Below are 19716 nucleotides of genomic sequence, written 5' to 3' on the forward strand. Positions count from 1 at the left end.
TTTGCCTCATCTGGCAAAGTGCAAAAAAACATTGTGCAGACAGGAACATGTGTTAATGATGCAACTGATGTTAAAATTGTCACGTAGGATGAATTTCACACATGGGAGGCTGTGGAAGCTCACAGGAATCTCAGTTCTCGACCAAGTGGCATGCAGCAGTCTGAGGAATGTGAAAAGTAGCCTTTTTAGCCCATTTTCTTCTTCTGACAACATCTAATTTATGGGGGAGGGGGAAGTACTGTTGGCTCAGTTCTCCTTAGTGAGGCTAATACAATGATCTAGGAGGTCTTACTTTTAACTTGTACCAGTGGAAGTGTGGAAGTGAGGAAAACAAAGCTCTGGAACATTTCAGAGCAGCTTAGGACACTTTCAAAACTGAAAGCTTTTTGACTGTAATACTAACTTAAATTAGAGTGAATAGCGCCTTGCATCCTGAAGGACTCTAACGCTCAACAGAGCTCGAGTCCATTCTGTTGTGTGAGCATAACAAGGTTTAAAATTATTGTCTTCTCATTTCTGTCATGACAGTTTTTGCACTTTTCCCTTTATCATTATAGGCTTGTTCATAAATATATATGTATTTATTTTCCCTTTTAAGAGTTTAAATTCCACTGCATGTGCTTGAAAATAGACACAAAGAGGTTCCACACAGACATATATAAAGAACATTAAGGGTATGCTTTTCCAACTTCACAATTTAAACTTTTATATAAAGAAAAATGTTTCTGTTTTTTTCCTGAATGATGTGCAAATATTAGAAAAGAAGAAGAAGAAAAAAAAAATCCTCTAGTCTAGTCATTTTTTACTTGGCTTGAAGGGGTTAAAAAGAAATTGCGCACAAGAAGAAAATAGGAAAAATATGAAACAATCTTGTCCTGGTGAGATGACACTTTTCTCTTGATAAACAGGTCAAAGCAGCAGGTTCCCAATCTCAAAGAAAACTGCTGTGGTAGCCTGCTTGGCTGTTAATACATAGCACATTCAAGACATGTATAGAAAAGTCAGCTGAATGGGCTAGCAAGGAAAATATGACTCATCCACAGTCCTAAGCACTAAATTCAGGAAAACTGTAAGAAAGTTCCTTTTTATTTTATGAGTATATTTCACTTCTGATATACATGGATTAAACAGCAATTTCATACACAAAAGAATGACATTGTGCATGTCAGAAGCTACCTTTCTCATTGTTTATGATTTTCCTAATCATTCTGCAGGCAGGGAAGTCTGTGCTCTGATAAATTTTAGATAGAGGCGAGTTCATGCACACACGTTGTGGCTGTTTTCTTCACCCAAGTCATTCAGCCAAAGTACCTTGAATATTGCCCTTTTTAGTCTTTAAAAGCTGAAAGGAATCAGACCTGCCAGCACTTTGACAGACTCTGAAAAAAACAAAGGTTGCGGGAGGAGACTGCTGGCTCAGTGTGCTGCACTCCTCTCTGCAGCAAACTCTCCCTAACTGGAAATTCTCCAAAAGTACCGTGGTTATTCCAGAATAACTCTTTGTCTGGATACCCTTAATCTCCAATAAAAAGTGGGGGTGTAGTGATTCAGTTTAAACCACTTCCAAAATGCATAATTACTCCAGGGTAATAGCTCTTCTGGAAAACATCCAACTAGCCTCAAACCGTCCTCTCAGCTGGGTGCATTGCAGCCGTGGATGCTGCTGCTGTGACCTACAGCTACACACAGACTGTATATCCTCTTAGATCCCCTGTGATAAAAAGTAAATTATATTAATATTGTTGGTAACAATAGCTGACTGATTCACTCACTGGAACTGATTTCAATCTTAAATTTATAATTTTTCCCAGTTCCCAAGTTGTTTGTGAACAGTCTTCATTATTACACATGTGTTTGTTTATCATTTGTTAACAGACAATTTATGAAAAGCAGACACTGGCCTGTGGATTATTCATCATCTGTCCATTTTAATTATTTGCTGTTTGTGCTGGGTGATGGCATTTAACAGTGATACTGCTCAGACTCTGTAATTTGATGAGAATAACAAATAGTGAATAACCACATGTTCTCAACAATGTTAACCAGGCAGATAAAGGTGCTGCTATTAAGACAGGCATTCTTGAAATATCCATGCAAACAGAAATTGAGGTCACATAAAGGTTTTCAAGCAAAGCAGAGCCGAACTGAACAGCCTGAGTTGAACCAGGTTGTGGGTTGCTCTGCTGAGCATCCTTGTTTTCGTAGAACATTCACAGCTATTTGGATTAGTTTATTTATTTATTTATTTATTTTTAACCAAGCAGTTTGGACAAGAGGATCCAGATGTGACTCTTTCCCTTTATTTCACATCCCGTAAGCCTGTGGTAGCATCTTCAGTCAGAGGTTTGGGTTACCTTCTGATTCACAGCAAGCCAGTGAATATCACAGGCTGAGATTTTTATTCCAAAAGAAACACCAGGTTTGTAGGAGGAATAGCTGTATGCAATAAATGGGTCTTATTACAGAAGTGATTGAAGAAGAGGACATTTCAGGCTGGGGCAGAAAATGATAGAGACACAACTCAAAAACTGGAACTTTGATTAAAAATTTAATCTAGACCCTTTCCTGCATCTCATGCGCTTAGGGGTGTGGAGGATTTGCTATGTGCATGTGAAATTATACGGATTGTAGGATTCACTTTGCTGGTGTTTGCAATGATTTTGTATTGGCCTTGTGATCTTCAGAAAGCATTTCTGTAGTCTAGAGATTCAAAAGGTCTAAATACTTCGAAGCGTCAAAATTCATTTGGGCGTGTTTGCTTTCTCTTTTTACCTATTAAATAGATGGCCTGGGTCTACCTTTTAACTTACCCAGCACAGAACGTCTGTGTTTATCTTATAACTAAGCCAGTACAAAATGTATCATTCATTTTTTACATTTACGTAAACGTGAGAAATGCTAATATTATTTTGCTGTCTAGGGATTAGAGAAAAGGGAGGTTTATCCCAGGCTGAGACCATGAGAACTAGTTCCAAAATCTCTGGCTAAAGGAAATTGTAAGTGGAAAATAAATACTATGTGGTTTGGGGAGAGAAAAGTTTGTTCACATTGGTTCTTTACTGTGACAATGCTTCTTGTCCTTGTGGAAATTATGTAAAATAAACATTTGATTTTTGCCACTGGAATGATATGACATGAATTCAGCCATCAGGGTTTCAGGATCATGTTGGCAAGTTTTAAAATTTCCACCTCTACTAAACAGATGGGTTTTCTAAGTAAAAAACAAACAAAAAAAATAGGGGAAAAAAAGCGGTTGGACCATCATCAGGCATGCAGCTGATGTCTCCATGGAAGTTATGGGAGTTTGTGTCTAATGCCTCCTGCAAACTGTGAATCTGAATTTCTTCAAGGCCTGTTTTACAGGCATTTCTTTAATAAATGGGGAAATATGTGGAAAGAAATGAGAATGTCTTTCACTCAAATCTTGCTTAAAAGTAACACAAGTCTGGTCTGTCCTCTTTCACATGTGCCAGGGCTACCATTTCCTTTGTCTAAATGTCTTCTGGGAATTGGTGATGTCCTCTTGCTAGTTCAGGACTCCCAACAAGAAGTGATTTTTGTGCTACAGAAATGCTCTTATCTGTACGCTATGGTGACTGTAAATGAGATGTCAATATTTTTTGTGCTCAGAACACTGAGGTTGATCATTAGGAATTTCTCACGCCAAGCCAGTATTTTCAGCTGATTTGTTGCATTATTAACTAGGACTTTTGTCATAAAAACAACCAAATAGATAAAAAGATCGCCAAGCAAGGATGTAACTTGTTAATTTGAATGTAAAATGGGAAGATAGAAATCAGGTTTTGGTGTAGGTTTTAATTCCTTTCAACACAGAATATGTATTTCATACACATTTTTCATATGACTGCTTCACCAAACAATTTCATTTTTTCTAGGTTTTCAAAAATCTTACGTCATCAAGCCTGAGTCAGTTTTGCTATTTACCTGAAGTTAGGCTAAAGATAAGTATAATTTCTTGTGTAAAGCCTTTGTCTACATTTCCTCCTCATTTGAGAAGGGAATGGATCTTCCCCCACGGCGCTAAAGGATCTGCCCCGACCGGTGACTTTTAGCAGGTCATCTGATAACCTTATCAGGGGAGGCAAAACTTTTGAGCTGGGTCATAATTGTCTCTCAGATGACAAGTCACTGTTCAGCCCGGAGCATGGATTTAGTTGTAATTTTCCTTCTTTCCTTCCTTCTTCCTGCTGCAAGCAGCTCTTGCTTTTGGTTTTGGTTGGGATTTGGTTTCGTTTTTTTTAGGAAATACATGAGCATAACTTGCTTGTTTTAGACATTCCTGCTTGGACTGGAACACCCCAAAAGGGAAAAGTCTGCTGAAAAATGCAGTACTGGCTGCTTAAAAACAAGTCAGTACTTCCCCAGCTGAACAGATGTTCTTGCTCAATACCGACATGATACTTTCTCTTCCTGAATGCTCATTTTCCACATTTATGTTTATTAATAATTATCTATGAGAATAATATAGTGTGTTGTTACACCTGCATAGCTCTTTTAAGTTACAGTGAACTACATTGAAACTGATAGTAAAATGATATAAATCAGTTCTTGTGGTACTTCATGGCGATTTATAGTAGCTAAAAAGTTGTTCATGTTGTTTTTATCAATCACATTCTTCTTTTAGTTTGTACTGGCTTTTATTTTCTTGTCTTTGGCATTTGCACAGTTTCTTCCCAACATATATCTGATTAAAACACAGCAGTCCTTCATCATTGCTGTCATTTGAATAACTTTTAACTCTTAGCCAAACTGTTTAATATAATCTTAGATATCAAGTAGCATAAAATAAGATTCTCAAAACAAATTGAAAGGTAGACTTTTGAGATGATCTGAAAGCAGTAAAACCTTGATGCCATCAGGAACTGAGCAAAAAAGCTTAAGTATATACTTTATTTTAAGAGTTTAAAGAGATTTGACTCCTTTGTTGGATCGGGTGACAAAGCACTTTCTGCTGTTAGGAATCACAATCTATAGTCATCAGCATCATGAGATTGTTTGCTTAATAAAGTAGGTAGCTACTGTACCGAAAATAGTAAATTCTATTTCATGTGGGTTGCATTAAACACATTTGAATAGTCTGTGTCAGAGCAATGACTTTCTTGATTGCTTAAAATCTTCTGAACAGCCTTAGGGTTGAATAACATGCAAAACTGGTGTACCTAGATTTCTGTACTTGCTCTGTATACCAGTCCCTAGTGACTGGAGGACTATAACTGTCCTTTATGTATACCTGTCTCGTAGTGCAGAACTTCCCCAGTGTGAGTCAGCTCTGAAAAGTTCATTAGTAACAATGTTGCTCACTGTGTTCCGTGTTTTATTGTACCTTTTGAAAAATCCCAGGTGTAAAAGTAACCAAACCAGGCAGGCACAAATGAACTCAAATAGAGCAACCCCAACAACTGATTTTGATTTGACCCAGAATATTAAAGAGGGGTCTTACAGTTCGCAAAATTATTATTAGGTTAAATTGCACCTATACAGTTTTCAGTGGATTCAAATGGATGTAATTGATAACAATGTATAGCTTGTTTGCACACCATGGCATAAAAGGAAATCAGTGTAAAATCATTGAACTGATAAGGTTAATTGGAATAAACTCTTTGAGGGAATCACTCTTATTTCCACTGCATTTTCATTTAAGTTTAAAAAAAGATCTTATCAGTCATGTCCACTTCTAAATATGTCCACATCAGGGGTAGGTTTGCAGCAATTTAAACTAATTGATTTCTAAGCTAATTTAGATGCATCACTAATCAAATTCTGTGAGACCAGCTTGATGCCAATGTGTGCAATGATACAGAATTCTGCTTACCCTACCTTAAGTTTATTAAGTATTCAAAAAACCACTGGGAGTAAAAACCAGTAGAAGCTTGTTTTCTTGCTAGCATCAGCAGCCAACAAAGAAGGTACATTTCCAGATTGAGAAAGAGGGAACAACTTCTACAGTCATTTTTTTCTTGTACAGAAATCACACTTTGAAGTGTCAATGCCCCAGCCAAGTGTTGCCTTTTGAAAGTTAGTTGCAGTGAAGAACTTAAAAAGAAAATCCTTGCAGTAAGGTTGAAAACAGTGATGTCCAACTACATTAATAGCTAGGTAACTTAAATGCTCCACGATTAGATTACTGACAGATAATTGGCTTGCTTAAGTCTCCTCTAAGTTCACAGGTTAGTTTCTGGGATCCACAGATTTAGAAGACGAGAATCCTAATTATTCTCTAGTCCAACCTCCTACGTGGCAAAAAGCTGTACAATTTCAACCTGCAATTTCTCCACCAAATTCATTACAAACTCCTCCTAAGATAACTGTCTGCTAAACTTGCTTTATCATCAGTCAGTTCCATTGCCACCATGGGAGGATGAGAGATGGACAGCAGATGCTCAGGAAGGACAAAATGCAGTGCTTCTAAATGAACTGCAAAGGAGGGCATGACCCACAGTACTTGCTTCAGAAGAGCTTTGGTAACATGTGAGCTTGGTTCTGACCACAAATCTGCCCTGATATATCTCCAGGTTTGATAGGGTTCAAGTCTCCTATGTATTGGCTGCTCAGATATTAAATATTCCATCTGTAACTAAAGGGAAACCATATATACAAGAGTACATTAATGTGTCCAGCACCAGTAGCTACAAATATTACATGATAATTTTAAGAAATAACACCTACAGTAATATGGCCAGTGTGGCAAATGTGGGCTCTACTGTGGTGTGCTCACTTTTGGCATGTTGAAAGACCTACTGGCAGGTACAGTCTGGAAATTAGGTTGTGTATTCACAGTTCAGGTCAAGTTTTCAAGAATCCAGATCCAATTCAGAAATGTAAATAAGAGACAAGTTTTCAAGCGATTAGCCCCAAGAACTTGCAAAGTGCACTTGTAGCCAAAGCCTTTATATTCAACTGTTCCTCAGTAGTCAAAAAAATAAGTGATCAGTTTTTCAGAGTATGCTTGGATTTGAAAATTTTTAAATATATCTTCCTAGCTAAGGTGGCTAGATACTTGCAGAGAGTTCAACCCTCTGTGTCTCTGAAGATCCAGGCTTTGGTTCTTGCACTGTGTTTTTACTTAAATAGCTGCTTACATGTATGTGTCTGTATTTGGTTAGCACAACTCCACATTAAAAAAAAATGCCCATTTTGTTTTATTAACAGTATTGCCAGAGGAAAAAAGATGCAAATTCTGGAATTTGAGAGTGCTGCAGTAACACATAATGAAGTGTTACATCAAAGTGCCAGTGAAGTTGCTTCCTGGAAAATATATGGGAAAAGAATCTGATTTCATCAACCTGCATATTATTACATTTATTTACTGTTACACATTCTTGGTCTAAGTGGGATAAATATCATATTTCACAAGGTTTCCTCTGTTTTCCATAAATGCCTTTTATAAGATTAATGTATTGATATTCAGAAAACTTATGACTTTCTTACCATGGTGACTTCATGACACGTAAGTTCTGAAGCATAAGATAGTTTAAAGCATTTTTTTTATCTAAACTTATAATGTTTCTTGTTTTCCATGACTGCTCCAAAATGGAGGGGGGGGGGGAGTATGAAAGGTTTGGTGAAGTATTTGAGTGCAGAAAGCATTTGAACAGTTTGCTAGACTTAGTTTAAGCTATAGGTCAAGCAGCGTTTCCCTGATTTTCTCAGAAAAAAAATGCTGTAGAGATGAAAAAAATGGTAAATAATTCACATGCTAACTAAAAAAGACCACACTGCTGTATTGTTTTTGTCTTTTTTTTCACTCTTCTCCAACATGCTTCATTGAATGTAGAGGTTGATGTTCTGTATCAGACACCTTCTACCATGACTGTTTCAAAGCAGTTTGAATCTTCAAAGCTCTCAGAGAGCATCTGTCCAGAACAGACTCACATCCTCATCCCTGCAGTTGGTGGTGGTCTTTTTCCAGAGGCTTTGTTGGTAGCCAGCATTTAAGGACAAGGCCAAAATAGTTTCACTTCTGACTTCCCTCTCAGCCTGACCGAATTTCTGCTTGAGCAGCTATTCTTATGTTATCTGAGGGTACATAGCTTCATCACGTCCCGTGGGCCAATGGCCAGGATTTAACCCATCTGTAAAGCACCATCTCCACAGGGATGGTGAAGTTCGATCTCATGGACACAGCTGCTGGCAAGGCAATGGCAGAAGCGAGTGCCACTGCTGTCCCCTCCTGCTGCTCACTCCGGATGAAAAGGCAAGGCAGTTCATATGCATTAACTGAAATTAAATCTAGGGTTTGCACATGGTCATATTCTTACCTATTTCATCTTTGTCTTCAGAAAAGATAAAGCCGAGTCCTAATGGCTTGACACCAGTAAAGATCACAGGTTTTAGAAGTAATGTATTATAAGCCATCCTAGCAATGATCCACTTTGGGTAATGACTTTCAGTTTATGTGAAATCATTTTTCCAGAGTTTCAGTTGTTTATAGACTTCTTAGCTTTGAGGCCAAATGAGATTAATTGCTTAAGTTGTGTGCTGTTAACATACTGGTAATTTTTATGTATAGAGAAGTTCAGCAATAGCTATATAGTACAAGGAGTGAAGTGAGTCTCATAGGAAGCCTACGTGCACTGAATTTTGTCTGTGCATCTGTAATTTGTGGTGATATCCTAGTGATAAAATGCATTTAGCAGACACCTTTGACTGTCTCACCTGTTCTCTGTACACTAATTCAGCTTCCCTGGGATAGCAATTAAACTTTTGACTGGCATCAGCAGCTTCCAACATCAGACATTAAAAAAAAAAATCTGCTGGAGAAATATTCACCTGTCATCCACTGACTATGCACGTGCAGATTTTCTAACACCATCCATTTGAGCTGCAGGATAAGTCATATTTAGTCTCATCTCTCTCCTAGGTTTCAGAAGGTCCTTTACTGTATCCAGCTGGGAATCTGGAGGCACCCTACTTGCAAAGAAAAGTGTCCAGGCTTAAGAAAAGGTCACCAGCACCAGCTTTTAACCTCAGAGTACATGGGATATTAAATCTGTCATGCTATTGTGTACAGTAAAAATAGTTTAGATACTTTGTTTAGATTTCTGCAGGATTTTGGTTATCAGTTATGCCTGTTTCCTAATCCAGTATAGCTTAGACTGTTGTCAGATAAGATATCTGGCTTGGTGGTGGTAGGTATATGGAAAAAGCATGGCCTTGGCAGAACTCCTGATGGTGTGGTACATAGATTTCAGTAGTTTTCTTTGGGATAACGACATCCATAACTCACTCTGGTATTATTCCCTTGGGCAGTTTAGAACTTCTTATAAAAATCTTTATTCCAGTTTTGTAATAGTAAACCTCTACATCTTCAGAAACCATCTGCTATATGAAAGTAATTTTTTATTAAGAAGATGCATGCTCTGTTTTCATACCAATTTTTTGCATGTAAAAACAACAATACAGGATCTGAAACTCCTATTTCCAAGCATTCCACCCCAAACCTCAACAAAGTAAGGAAAGAAGTACATGGTAAAGAGAATAACAGCTCTGAGTCTAACAAACCAAACCAAGCACTGCACTTCTGGGGGGGGCTTGGGGGCTGCAGCTGTGTGGCTCAGGTCTGCTTGTATGTGCCTACATCTGTGTTTCATATTGCAGTTGTGTGAGATGCAAGGGCATTGCTGCTAACACACCTGTTTAATAGACAGTAAATCAGAACACCGAGGTCCATCTGTGCAGGGTGGAAGAACTCCTGCATTGTAGCCTAATACTTAGTTGTGCACAAGTTGTGTCCTTTGTTGCTCCTTTCAAACTGTGGAATTAGTCCCTTTTCTCAAGAGAAACACTATTATGTTAATTAACTTTACATTTGCACTTTCATTTGTTCTTGTATCTGTTAACCAAGTTTACATGAGACTGCCAAATTAGAAAGATATTGCTTATATATCTCATCACTCGAACTGTTCAAAGTACTGCATGAATTTGATCTCTTCACAAATATTAATCTGCCCTGGGGGGTCTCCTGAGCACCCATTCACTGAGCTGAAAATTTGTGTTTGTGTGCTGATGTTTGTTCCCGAGGGCTCATCTCCCTAGTGAGCATGTTTAAACAACTAAAGTGCTCTTACAATGAAACATTCAAATTCAAGCCTTTATTATTATGCAATCTGGGATTATTTTTTTTATCATTAGACTTCCTTCTGAACTGGGTAGTTGACACTCCCTGTTCCAAATTCCTGTCCCATGAGCTAGTTGTTTGGAAATACTGGCTAGGAGGACAAACACCAAGACTTTTTTTTTTTTTTTTTTTTTTGGTTAATCTGGAGAAAGTGCTTTTTCTCTAGGTATTTGGAATTAAACTGTGACCCGAAGGCAGGCCACAGAAATAGGATAAAGATCAAAAGGAAAAGGAGAGCATTACTTGGTAGATTGATAGAGCTGGAAGCGGTGGGCCTGATTCAAGGTGCTTTGGGAGTCAGAGGATTCTTGCACATGACTTAACTAGTTTCTGGATTAAACCTTGCATATGCCTTAGGAGAGGAATGTATACCTGCTCCAGCAGCATGTGTGCTCTGGAAAATAATACTAAAAGCTAGTGTATATTATGACAAACTGAGGGTTCATATATACGTTTGCTATTCAGAAAAAGATATTTCTGATTAACTCCACGTCTAAACAATTTTAATGAAGAATGAGACTACTTTGACTTGACTCTCCAGTCAGATCAGTTTCCGTACAGAACTTCGCTCCTTGGTACGTGTCCAAGAACATATTTATCAGGGAATTTAGACATCCCTTTAAATTCACTTCCTGATGTGAATTAAACTAACTTTCATGTGCAAAACCCCTTGAAAGTTCCCTGTGTGTGAAGTGAGGATTTCTCCATTTTTTTTCATGTGTCCCATGATTCTGTAATCTTCTCCCTCTGAGTCCTGCCAGGCAGCCCACCTCTGCTGCAGGAGAGCTGGATGGATGAGCTTCCCCTTTGCCCGTGGGGACAGAAAGCAACGTGATGTGCTCTTCCCGCACTGACTGAACGCTCAGGGTCTCTTGGCTGCACAAAGAGAGCACCAGTTTCTTGGGGAGTATTCATTTTGTTTTTCAAGCAGCTTAGCATTTAAAATACTGTAGCCACTTGAACAGCTGACAGATCCTTCAGGTTGCCCTGTCACAAGTTGCCAGGTTCTTGAACGCACCCAGAGAAAAACTGGTGCACCAAATCCCTTTCGTTGTTGTGCTTCAGCCGTTTGGATGGCTCAGCCAGCTACAACTTTTAGAGCGCAGCTGCCTCCGACGGCGGCAGCGGCCCGAGCATTGTTTTGTTGTCGTTTCTGCAGAGGAGCGGCGGGAGCTTACATCATTTCCAGTAATGAAGTGCCTGGGGTTCTTTTATGACTTGCACACTCTGCTTCTCCAGAGCTGTACAGTATGTGCTGCATGACTCCAGGAAACTGAGGATTTGTTTTGACTTGCTAAAAGAACGTTTGCTGTTTCTCTTTACAATTTCACCGTATGACTTGTCAATTCCCTCCCCCTCTTAAGAATAACTTCACATTTAATTAGCTGAGCGCAAACATCTTTCATTGCACTGTGGATTAGACTCCTCATTGAGTACGTTTACCAACAGAATGAAAGACATCTTAATCAGGCATTTCTGTATTTGTACTGCTGTGTCCAGAGTGCCCAGTAGCTGTCAATAGACAGTTGCTATTGACTCTCTTTCTAGTGGGGGATGACCAGTGATGTGAGGACCAGTCTTGTTAAGGTTTGCTTTTTATTTTTGAAGCTTGCTCTCCTATCTAAGAGCACTTTTCAAGTGTGTTTCATTATCATTTCCCTATCTGCTATGTAAGAAAAATGATACTTATGTGCCTTGCTGGGAGGTCCTGAAGGTGCTGGCATCTCCCCAGGAGATCCACAATGACCCTGCCTAGCATATTTTAAATGGGGCAATTTACACTTTGCTGAATTGCAAAGTAGCATTGCACACAAACCTCTATTAGGCAAGGTTGTCACCGGCTTCCCAAACCGTTACCTGGATATACAAGTGTGTATGTGCTTTGAATTCTTCAGTGGTGAATTTCAGTTTGCATTTCCACCACTCAGAGAACATTCTCCAGACCACGAACCACCTGTGTTGTTTCTGGGATATCATCACCCAAGCAGCAGCCTCCACAATTCTCCATAAGTCCCAGAGTAAATGCTGGTGGCGTAGCGACAGCAGCTGATTTACCTGAATGTGCACTCACAACAAATGCTTTTTGGCAGCATCAAAACAAGTGAAGAACGGCAAAAAATTCACAATCCCCTTTGTAAAATTGTCATCCTTTCTGTTAGTTCCAGATATTTGTCTTGTCATAAGCACTTTAAAAAACACCTTTAACCCCTGTCAACTATTCACTTCCCCAGAGTTAAAATTTGACAAGTTCATTTTTAGCCGTCTCTTCTCTCAAAGATTCTGTTTGAATCTTCAGAAGTGAATCATAGTTTCAAAACCCTCACTACCTTAGTGAAACACCCTTTTTCCATTAGCATTCAACATGTTTAACATGGGTTCAGACATGTTATCAGAAACTTGTACTAGAGTCCTTAAAAAAAAATCCCATGTGATTTCATGCCCTGGAAACACCTTTTATGCTATAACTATTCCTACAGCTATCGGGAGATATGAGCCATATGGATCTGAGCTAGTCAAATTAATACCATAATGGCTTCTGGCTCGACAAGCACATACAGTGCAGAGAGCAGAACAGCTGTAGTAGAGTTGAGTTACCTTTTATGTGGGTGGCATAGACATCTGCCAATTAAAATGATCTGATGAATCACTTCTTGCCATATGATTACTGTTAATAAGAATTTATGTTAACATGTTTGTGTCTGAACTTTGCACAGGTTCATGCCTGCATTTATTTTCTTAAAAAACAGAGCATATCATGATTGCTTTTTGTTCTTAATGGACTTTCTTTCCTCATTTGAAAGCATTCCAGGACTTCAGTAATGCAGAGCTGCCAACTATCCCTTTAAAGGAAGATGTTTTTATCTCCACGTACCACTTTCTGCATGTAATTGTGTATACACAAGCCAATAGTTTATAAGCTGGAAACCTCAAGCTAAGCTTCTAAATCCATATAGCAGTATTTACAAAGGGAGCATGGCCTTCAAAATATGAAAAGATGAGTCCTCATAAACTTCTATTAAAGCCTCTGTTGTTGCAAACATTTATACTTACACTTTCCTTTAAGTAGTCCCACTGACTGACAGGCTTTAGCCATTGAATTCGTTACGCTAACAGCCTGTGTGTAAAATTAAGTATTTTTTTTTTAACTGATAGGTTATATTTATGATGAGAAATTTAGGCGTGGCAAAATGTTATTTTAAATATGTCCTCAGCAGCTTACAAAGCATTTCAAAGTATTTGAGAAGTCTGTGCAACAAGTGAGACATTTTATAGCAAGAAATACATGAGTCCAAGCACGGTGACTGTTAACAGACTTTGACCTAGCATGGTTTGGGGATCTCTCTCTGATCAGAAAAATGTAGTTTAAAATTCTACATAAGCTTGGTAAATACAGTAGGACAGGGTAGAGAGACAGAAAACAATTGCAGTAAAACCACATGAAGTACAGTATAGGTAGGATAAGTGGTTGGAGACTCATCATCCTTGTGAATCTTGTTTGGAAGCCATGAGCAGAACAAATGTTTTCGTGGAAGGACTTGTTCCCATGGGACTTAGAACAGTTAGAGAAAATATACTGGAGAAAACAATCCTAAAAAGGCTACGGAGGAACTTGGCAAATAGGTAATTTCTTTCCCTCTACTGGCAATTCTGCCACTCATTAGTAGGAACAGAGGACACTGATAGGTGAGGTACTTCCGTGGCACTTACGTTAGAGCTTTTGGGAGCTCTTTGGCTAAAAGCATCCTCCTTAAGTCTGCTCTGTCCATGCTCACTGATGTTTTGAGATCATATTTGCATCCTTTTTCCCTGCAGTGTCAATAAATCAAGAACTCTCATATGTTTCTTCCAGTGTCATCCTGCATTACCACTTATAAGAAGACACCGCCTCCAGTCCCACCAAGAACTACCACCAAACCATTTATTTCCATCACAGCCCAGAGCAGCACAGAGTCTGCCCAAGATGCATATATGGATGGGCATGGACAGAGGGGAGATATCATCAGTCAGTCTGGACTTAGCAATTCCACAGAGAGCTTGGACAGTATGAAGGCACTAACAGCTGCTATTGAAGCTGCCAATGCACAGATCCATGGCCCTGCAAGTCAACATGTAGGGAACAATACTGCCACCGTCACCACTACCACAACCATTGCCACCGTTGCTGTAGAAGATAGAAAGAAGGACCACTTCAAGAAAAACAGATGCTTATCTATTGGAATACAGGTACAGTACAGGACATGGATTATATGCCTGCCATTGTTTTGGATTTCTACATCTGTTTTACTGCTCATTATGCAATGTTTTCTTCTTTTCCTGACAGGTACCTATGTAGAAATTGCAGCAGCGTAATCGTTCTGCATGGTACTAATGATGTTTTCCTAATTTATCGTAAAAACATCAGATGCAAGGATTTGTTTAAGTCTCCTTGCTGCTTGTTAGTCAGCTCTGTTAAATTACACACATGAGCACTAATCTATGAATCATAACACAGCGGGGGTCAGAAAGGCATGAATTAAATCATTGAAAGGGAATGTGTAAAACAATGATTTACATTACACTATCACCCAAAAAATATTTTCGTCCAGCCTTACTTAATTAATTGTCACTGCTTATTCATGCATTTCATAATGACTGGTAGCCACTTGAATGAGGCAGCATTGTTCCTATTTCAGCCTCAAGAGCAGAGGGTAAGTTCCTTCTGATTTGCCCTTGTTAAAGAAAATTACATTTTGTTACATCTAGTGGAATGAAACAAGAAAACTAACCCTGCCAAGGTTCACTCCTATTTGCAGAAAAGAGAAGAGCAAATAAACTAGACCAATGTAATCTGCTTTCTTAATTAATCTTTCCCATACCACCACCCTCTCAAAAGAATGTGCATAGGACTCCAACTATCTGCTTGCAGGATTAGCTTTTGCAACAAAGTACTTGAACTTACAATCAACTGAGAATCAACACATGTTTTGATGGGAGAAGAATCCCAAGCAAACAGAATAGCAATCCATAGCTTATCAACCTTCACAAGAAGACATGATTTTTCTTCTTGCAGATGGAGATTGTAAGCACAGCACTATGTGCCTGGACAGGTTTATCTGATTAGCAAAGCCTAAGAATTTACCGTGAAATCTCTGCATCAGCCTGATGAGATGAGAGGCGTTGTGTAGAAGTATGCCATCGCAGGGGCAGGTCCTGAAGAAACTGTGACTTTTTTCTTACTTCTTCTTGGAAGGGCAATAATTACTATTGCCTGTGGGTTCAGTTCACTGCCTTTATTGTAGCCTTTTTCTGCTTCACAGTCATTTGTTTTGGGTATATTCTGAAAGAAGGGCTGATGATCAGTGTTAAACACTGGAGCAATATCCAGGTGGGACAGGGATAGAGGAAAGCTCTTCTATTACTTATTCTCATTCCCAGCGAAGTCTAAGGTGCCATTTTATTGTTGTAATCCCTCATTTCACTGAGCAAAGCAACAAAGACTCCTTAGCAATCAAACACCCTTTAAAATAATGGATAGAAAGAAGTAATCTCCATGTTTGCAGAAGCCAAAATGAACAACAGTAATGTGAATCATGGCTCTTGAGACACCGTCTCCCTGCTGTCTCTTCTTAAGTTAGTGTTGCTGCCAAGTAACAAAAGCTGCTTTTGAGAGGTATAGGGGCCTCAGTTTCCTGAGATCTGAGGAAAATAGAGCCCTGAATGCTGTTCAAGCCTTTGACAATCTCCCTCTAAAACTTTGAAATTTACAGATGACCAACATAATAATATGTGAAAGCTGCCTGGGGTTGGTATGTGAGGGTCTGCCGGCGTATTTTTTGTGTACAAACCAATGGAGATGCCTAAAGCTGGGACTGCATGAAGCAAAACCTTCAGCAGTGATACAGCCTCACAGGATTCCTGCCCGTGCACTGTGCCACTCTCCCAATTGTGCCCATCAATGAGACTTTTAGGGTCAGACAGTGTTCACAAATAAAGGAAAACTACTTTGCTAGTCCACTGTCTGGTCCATTTTGCAGCATCATTGCACGAGCCATCATGCTGGTACAGCTGAAGGAGTAGTGTGGGAATGGAAATACCGTAAGAGAGCTGTTGCTGCCAGAAATCACTTCTCAGAAGCAACTGCCTAAAATAGGTAGGTAGGCTGTCAGCCCTCTGACTGGCAGTATGGAGTCAGGCTCTCTCCACTGACTGTAAAGGGAGCCTGGTTTAGGCTTAGACTGAACTCAGACCAGGTATACACCTTAATTATAGTTTGGCCCATCTTTGTAGAGCAGGGCAAGCTGCATAAGCCAGAAGCATATTCTTGATTTGCTTCCTCCTCTAACAAATAAACCTAATGTGCACCTGTGATGAACCTCCATGTGTGTCTTCTGCACCCCTCAGTCACTCTTAGGACACCACAAGCCTTTGCTGTAGATCTGTTTAGCAAACAAGTAAAGTAAAGCAAAGAAAAATGCTTCCATCAAAAGGTTGCTTCTTTCTGTCAGTTATGGGATTTAAGATGCAGTATTTCCCCAAAAGCCTCTGTATCAAGTAAGTACCTCACTTCACTGAACAGCTCTGTAACTCCCATCCCTCCTTGAGCACTTTCCTGCATAGGCTGTTCAGTCGGCTCTCAACAACAAGTTTATTTACTGGTGGAACAGACGCTAACTACATCTGGAGATTTTGTACACCCGGGGTCAGAGTGGATCCACAGGTCACTTTGTAACACTGCTGTGGTACAAAAATTCTGTGTGCCAGAAATTTTTTTTCTTGTTTGACTAACAATGTCGTATATAGCATTGGGAATTAATAACTACACTGATTGAACCCAGAAGTTTGTGATTTTGCTCAAAGACACATCTGTGGTGTCATGGTTTAACCCCAGCCAGCAACTAAGCACCACGCAGCCGCTCACTCACTCCTCCCCCCGCCTTCGCTGGTGGGATGGGGAGGAGAATCGAAAACAACTAAAACTCATGGGTTGAGATAAAAACAGTTTAATAATTGAAATAAAAAGTAAAATATTATAATAATAATAAAAGGAATGAAAAGGAAGATAACAAAAAGAGAGTGAAATATAACCCACAAAATACAAATGATGCACAATGCAATTGCTCACCATCTGCTGACCGATGCTCAGCCAGTCCCCGAGCAGTGATCCACCCCTCCTGGCCAACTCCCCCCATTTTATGTACTGGACATGACATCATATGGTATGGAATATTCCTTTGGCTAGTTTGGGTCAGCTGCCCTGGCTGTGCCCCCTCCCAACTTCTTGTGCCCCTCCAGCCTTCTTGCTGGCTGGGCATGAGAAGCTGCAAAATCCTTGACTTAATATAACACTACTTAGCAACAACTGAAAACATCCGTGTGTTATCAACATTATTCTCATACTAAATCCAAAACACAACATTATACCAGGTACTAGGAAGAAAATTAACTCTATCACAGCTGAAACCAGGACATATGGTTAAATTTTAAATCATTGGTATAAATCTTCTCTTAGAGATGCAAAGATGGTATAGAGTTCCTGCCTGTGCTCTGGGGGACCACCTGTTTGCATGATGAAGCAGTAAAGAAAATGCATCCAAGACCTGCATCTGCTTTCTTTAAATCTTATCCATACAGTGCTCTGATTCGGGACACTAACATTTAGACAAAATAAACACATAATTTTGACATGAGTTCACATATGCATGCACATACAGACTAACAGATAAAATCAAACAAATGGTGGAGCACAGTAAGTGGAGTTACAGCTGCTCAGAGATTTGCTCTGGCAAATGTAAGCATCCAGCCTCCATAAAATACTGGATAAGCTCCACCTGCATTTTGCAGGCTAAATGTCTTACCAGAAATGCCTTATAAATTAACAAGAATGATGAATACTCACTAGTAACATCAGAAATGGGCACACTACAGATAAACTATCTGACTACATGAAGGTACTTATGATACAAGCTATATGTACAGACACTTAATAGTTATCATGCATAGAAATTGTAAGTAGCTGGGTGATATCTTTGCTAAAATACATTCTAATTAGCTGGTTAATTTTTTTAAGGTTGATGGTGCTGAAGAATCCACCAAATCAGGTGAAAATAAAGCAACCAGTAAGTTCCAGTCCATAGGAGTTCAAGTAGAGGAGGAGAAGTGGTGAGTAAAAGTTAATACCGTTTTTCTAAAGTAAATAATTATGCCGCAACTAATTTTTAAGAGCCCTAGTTCCTGCATGCATGACCATATAAACTTGCTTCCAGGAATAATTGTTAGGTCACCCAAATGAAAAGCTGAGTCTTATAAATGCAGTAGCTTTTATTTCTCAGAGGGGATTTTCCAGGACCAGTGGGAGACCTGGAAGAAATGTGCCACATATTTTGAAGGTCAATATACTTTTAATAAGGTCTTCTTCCCTAGAAAATCTACCTAAACAGCAAAAGGTGATGCAGCTGGAGTATTAGTCTCTGGATGGCTGCAGCAGCATAGAGTTGATGGGGAACTTTACCTTGTTTTTCAGCAGAATAATTTCAGATACATGGAGCAGTGCAATGGCAGAGCAAAACTGATTGCTTTAGCTCAGGTATCTCACCCAGACATCTCTGCATTACAACTGCTCCATTGCAAAAAATTGTTGAGATTAAAAAGCAAGCTGTAAAACTTGGTTCTGTCTCCAATCTGCAGTGTAACCTGAATAAGTAAACAAATATGCCCCAATAAAAATGAAAAAAAAAAAATCTAGAATAGTTGTCTTTAAGGATTATGTTTCTTTTGGATGACAAGTTGCAGTTACGTTGCAGGGCAGCATAACTGTGCATAGCACTTTCCAGACACATAAAGTTTCTAAGTGCTTGACCACAACTGCAAATCTTAATTCCTCCCCAAAATTGGACTCAGTGGCTGAAGAAAAGCCAGACTCTCCTTGCCTCTGCGCATGCAGGCTGCTGCAGCCACAAGCACCCACCCAAGTCTTTGTTCATTTTTCACAAGCCACTTGGGCACAGCATAACTTTCAGATCCTGGAGCCATTTTGTTGAGAACTCGATGTACAGTAGTGTAGGAGAAGCCTCGGGGCAGTAATGCTGATCAGTGAGGGAAGAGTCACACTTGTAACCTCTCCAGAGAAAACCTGGGTGCAGCAAATCTGAGCTGACAAAATTAGGGCCCTCTGCCCTCCTCTGGCCCGCTGACTGCAGTAGCAAGTAGAGGAGATGTCCATTTTCACTGCTTTTTTCCTACATCTGCTAAAAATACTCAAAAATAACGTTATCTACACCATTTTCAATTCAACAAAATCTCCCTGTAAAGTAGCAGAGTATTTTCTTGTGGTTTTAAAAGGCTAAAGTGATTTCAGCAAAAAGAAATGTGATTTTGCAATGACCCTGCTAGGCTGTTACCAAGTTCCTCATTAACCTGCTAAAACATCTCTTGCTGGCAGACATTTCTTTATGTGTTAGACCTTAGCCCCATTTACCCACAACTCTTCCAGCACTAGATAAATGAGCACATTAGAATAGATGCTGAAGGACCATTTCCCTTCAGCCTGAGGACAAAGGAAATAACTACCCCAAAAGCCCAACCCTCCCCCACCCCTCCAA

At 39.4% G+C, this 19716-nt stretch overlaps 1 protein-coding gene across 4 annotated transcripts in view; it reads left to right on the forward strand.

Moving 5' to 3' along the window:
- The window catches only part of DLGAP1 (discs, large (Drosophila) homolog-associated protein 1), a 142082-nt gene that overhangs the window by 96987 nt on the left and 25379 nt on the right, over positions 1 to 19716 (forward strand). For all 4 annotated transcript variants that reach the window (XM_010584844.1, XM_010584843.1, XM_010584846.1 and 1 more), the window contains 2 exons: positions 13989 to 14362; positions 18186 to 18277. In XM_010584844.1, the coding sequence (XP_010583146.1) occupies positions 13989 to 14362; positions 18186 to 18277 (466 nt within the window). The remainder of the gene's footprint in view (positions 1 to 13988; positions 14363 to 18185; positions 18278 to 19716) is intronic.

This window comes from Haliaeetus leucocephalus, unplaced genomic scaffold, assembly GCF_000737465.1.
Source record: "Haliaeetus leucocephalus isolate CR32 unplaced genomic scaffold, Haliaeetus_leucocephalus-4.0 Scaffold1007, whole genome shotgun sequence".
Taxonomy (NCBI): Eukaryota; Metazoa; Chordata; class Aves; order Accipitriformes; family Accipitridae; genus Haliaeetus; species Haliaeetus leucocephalus.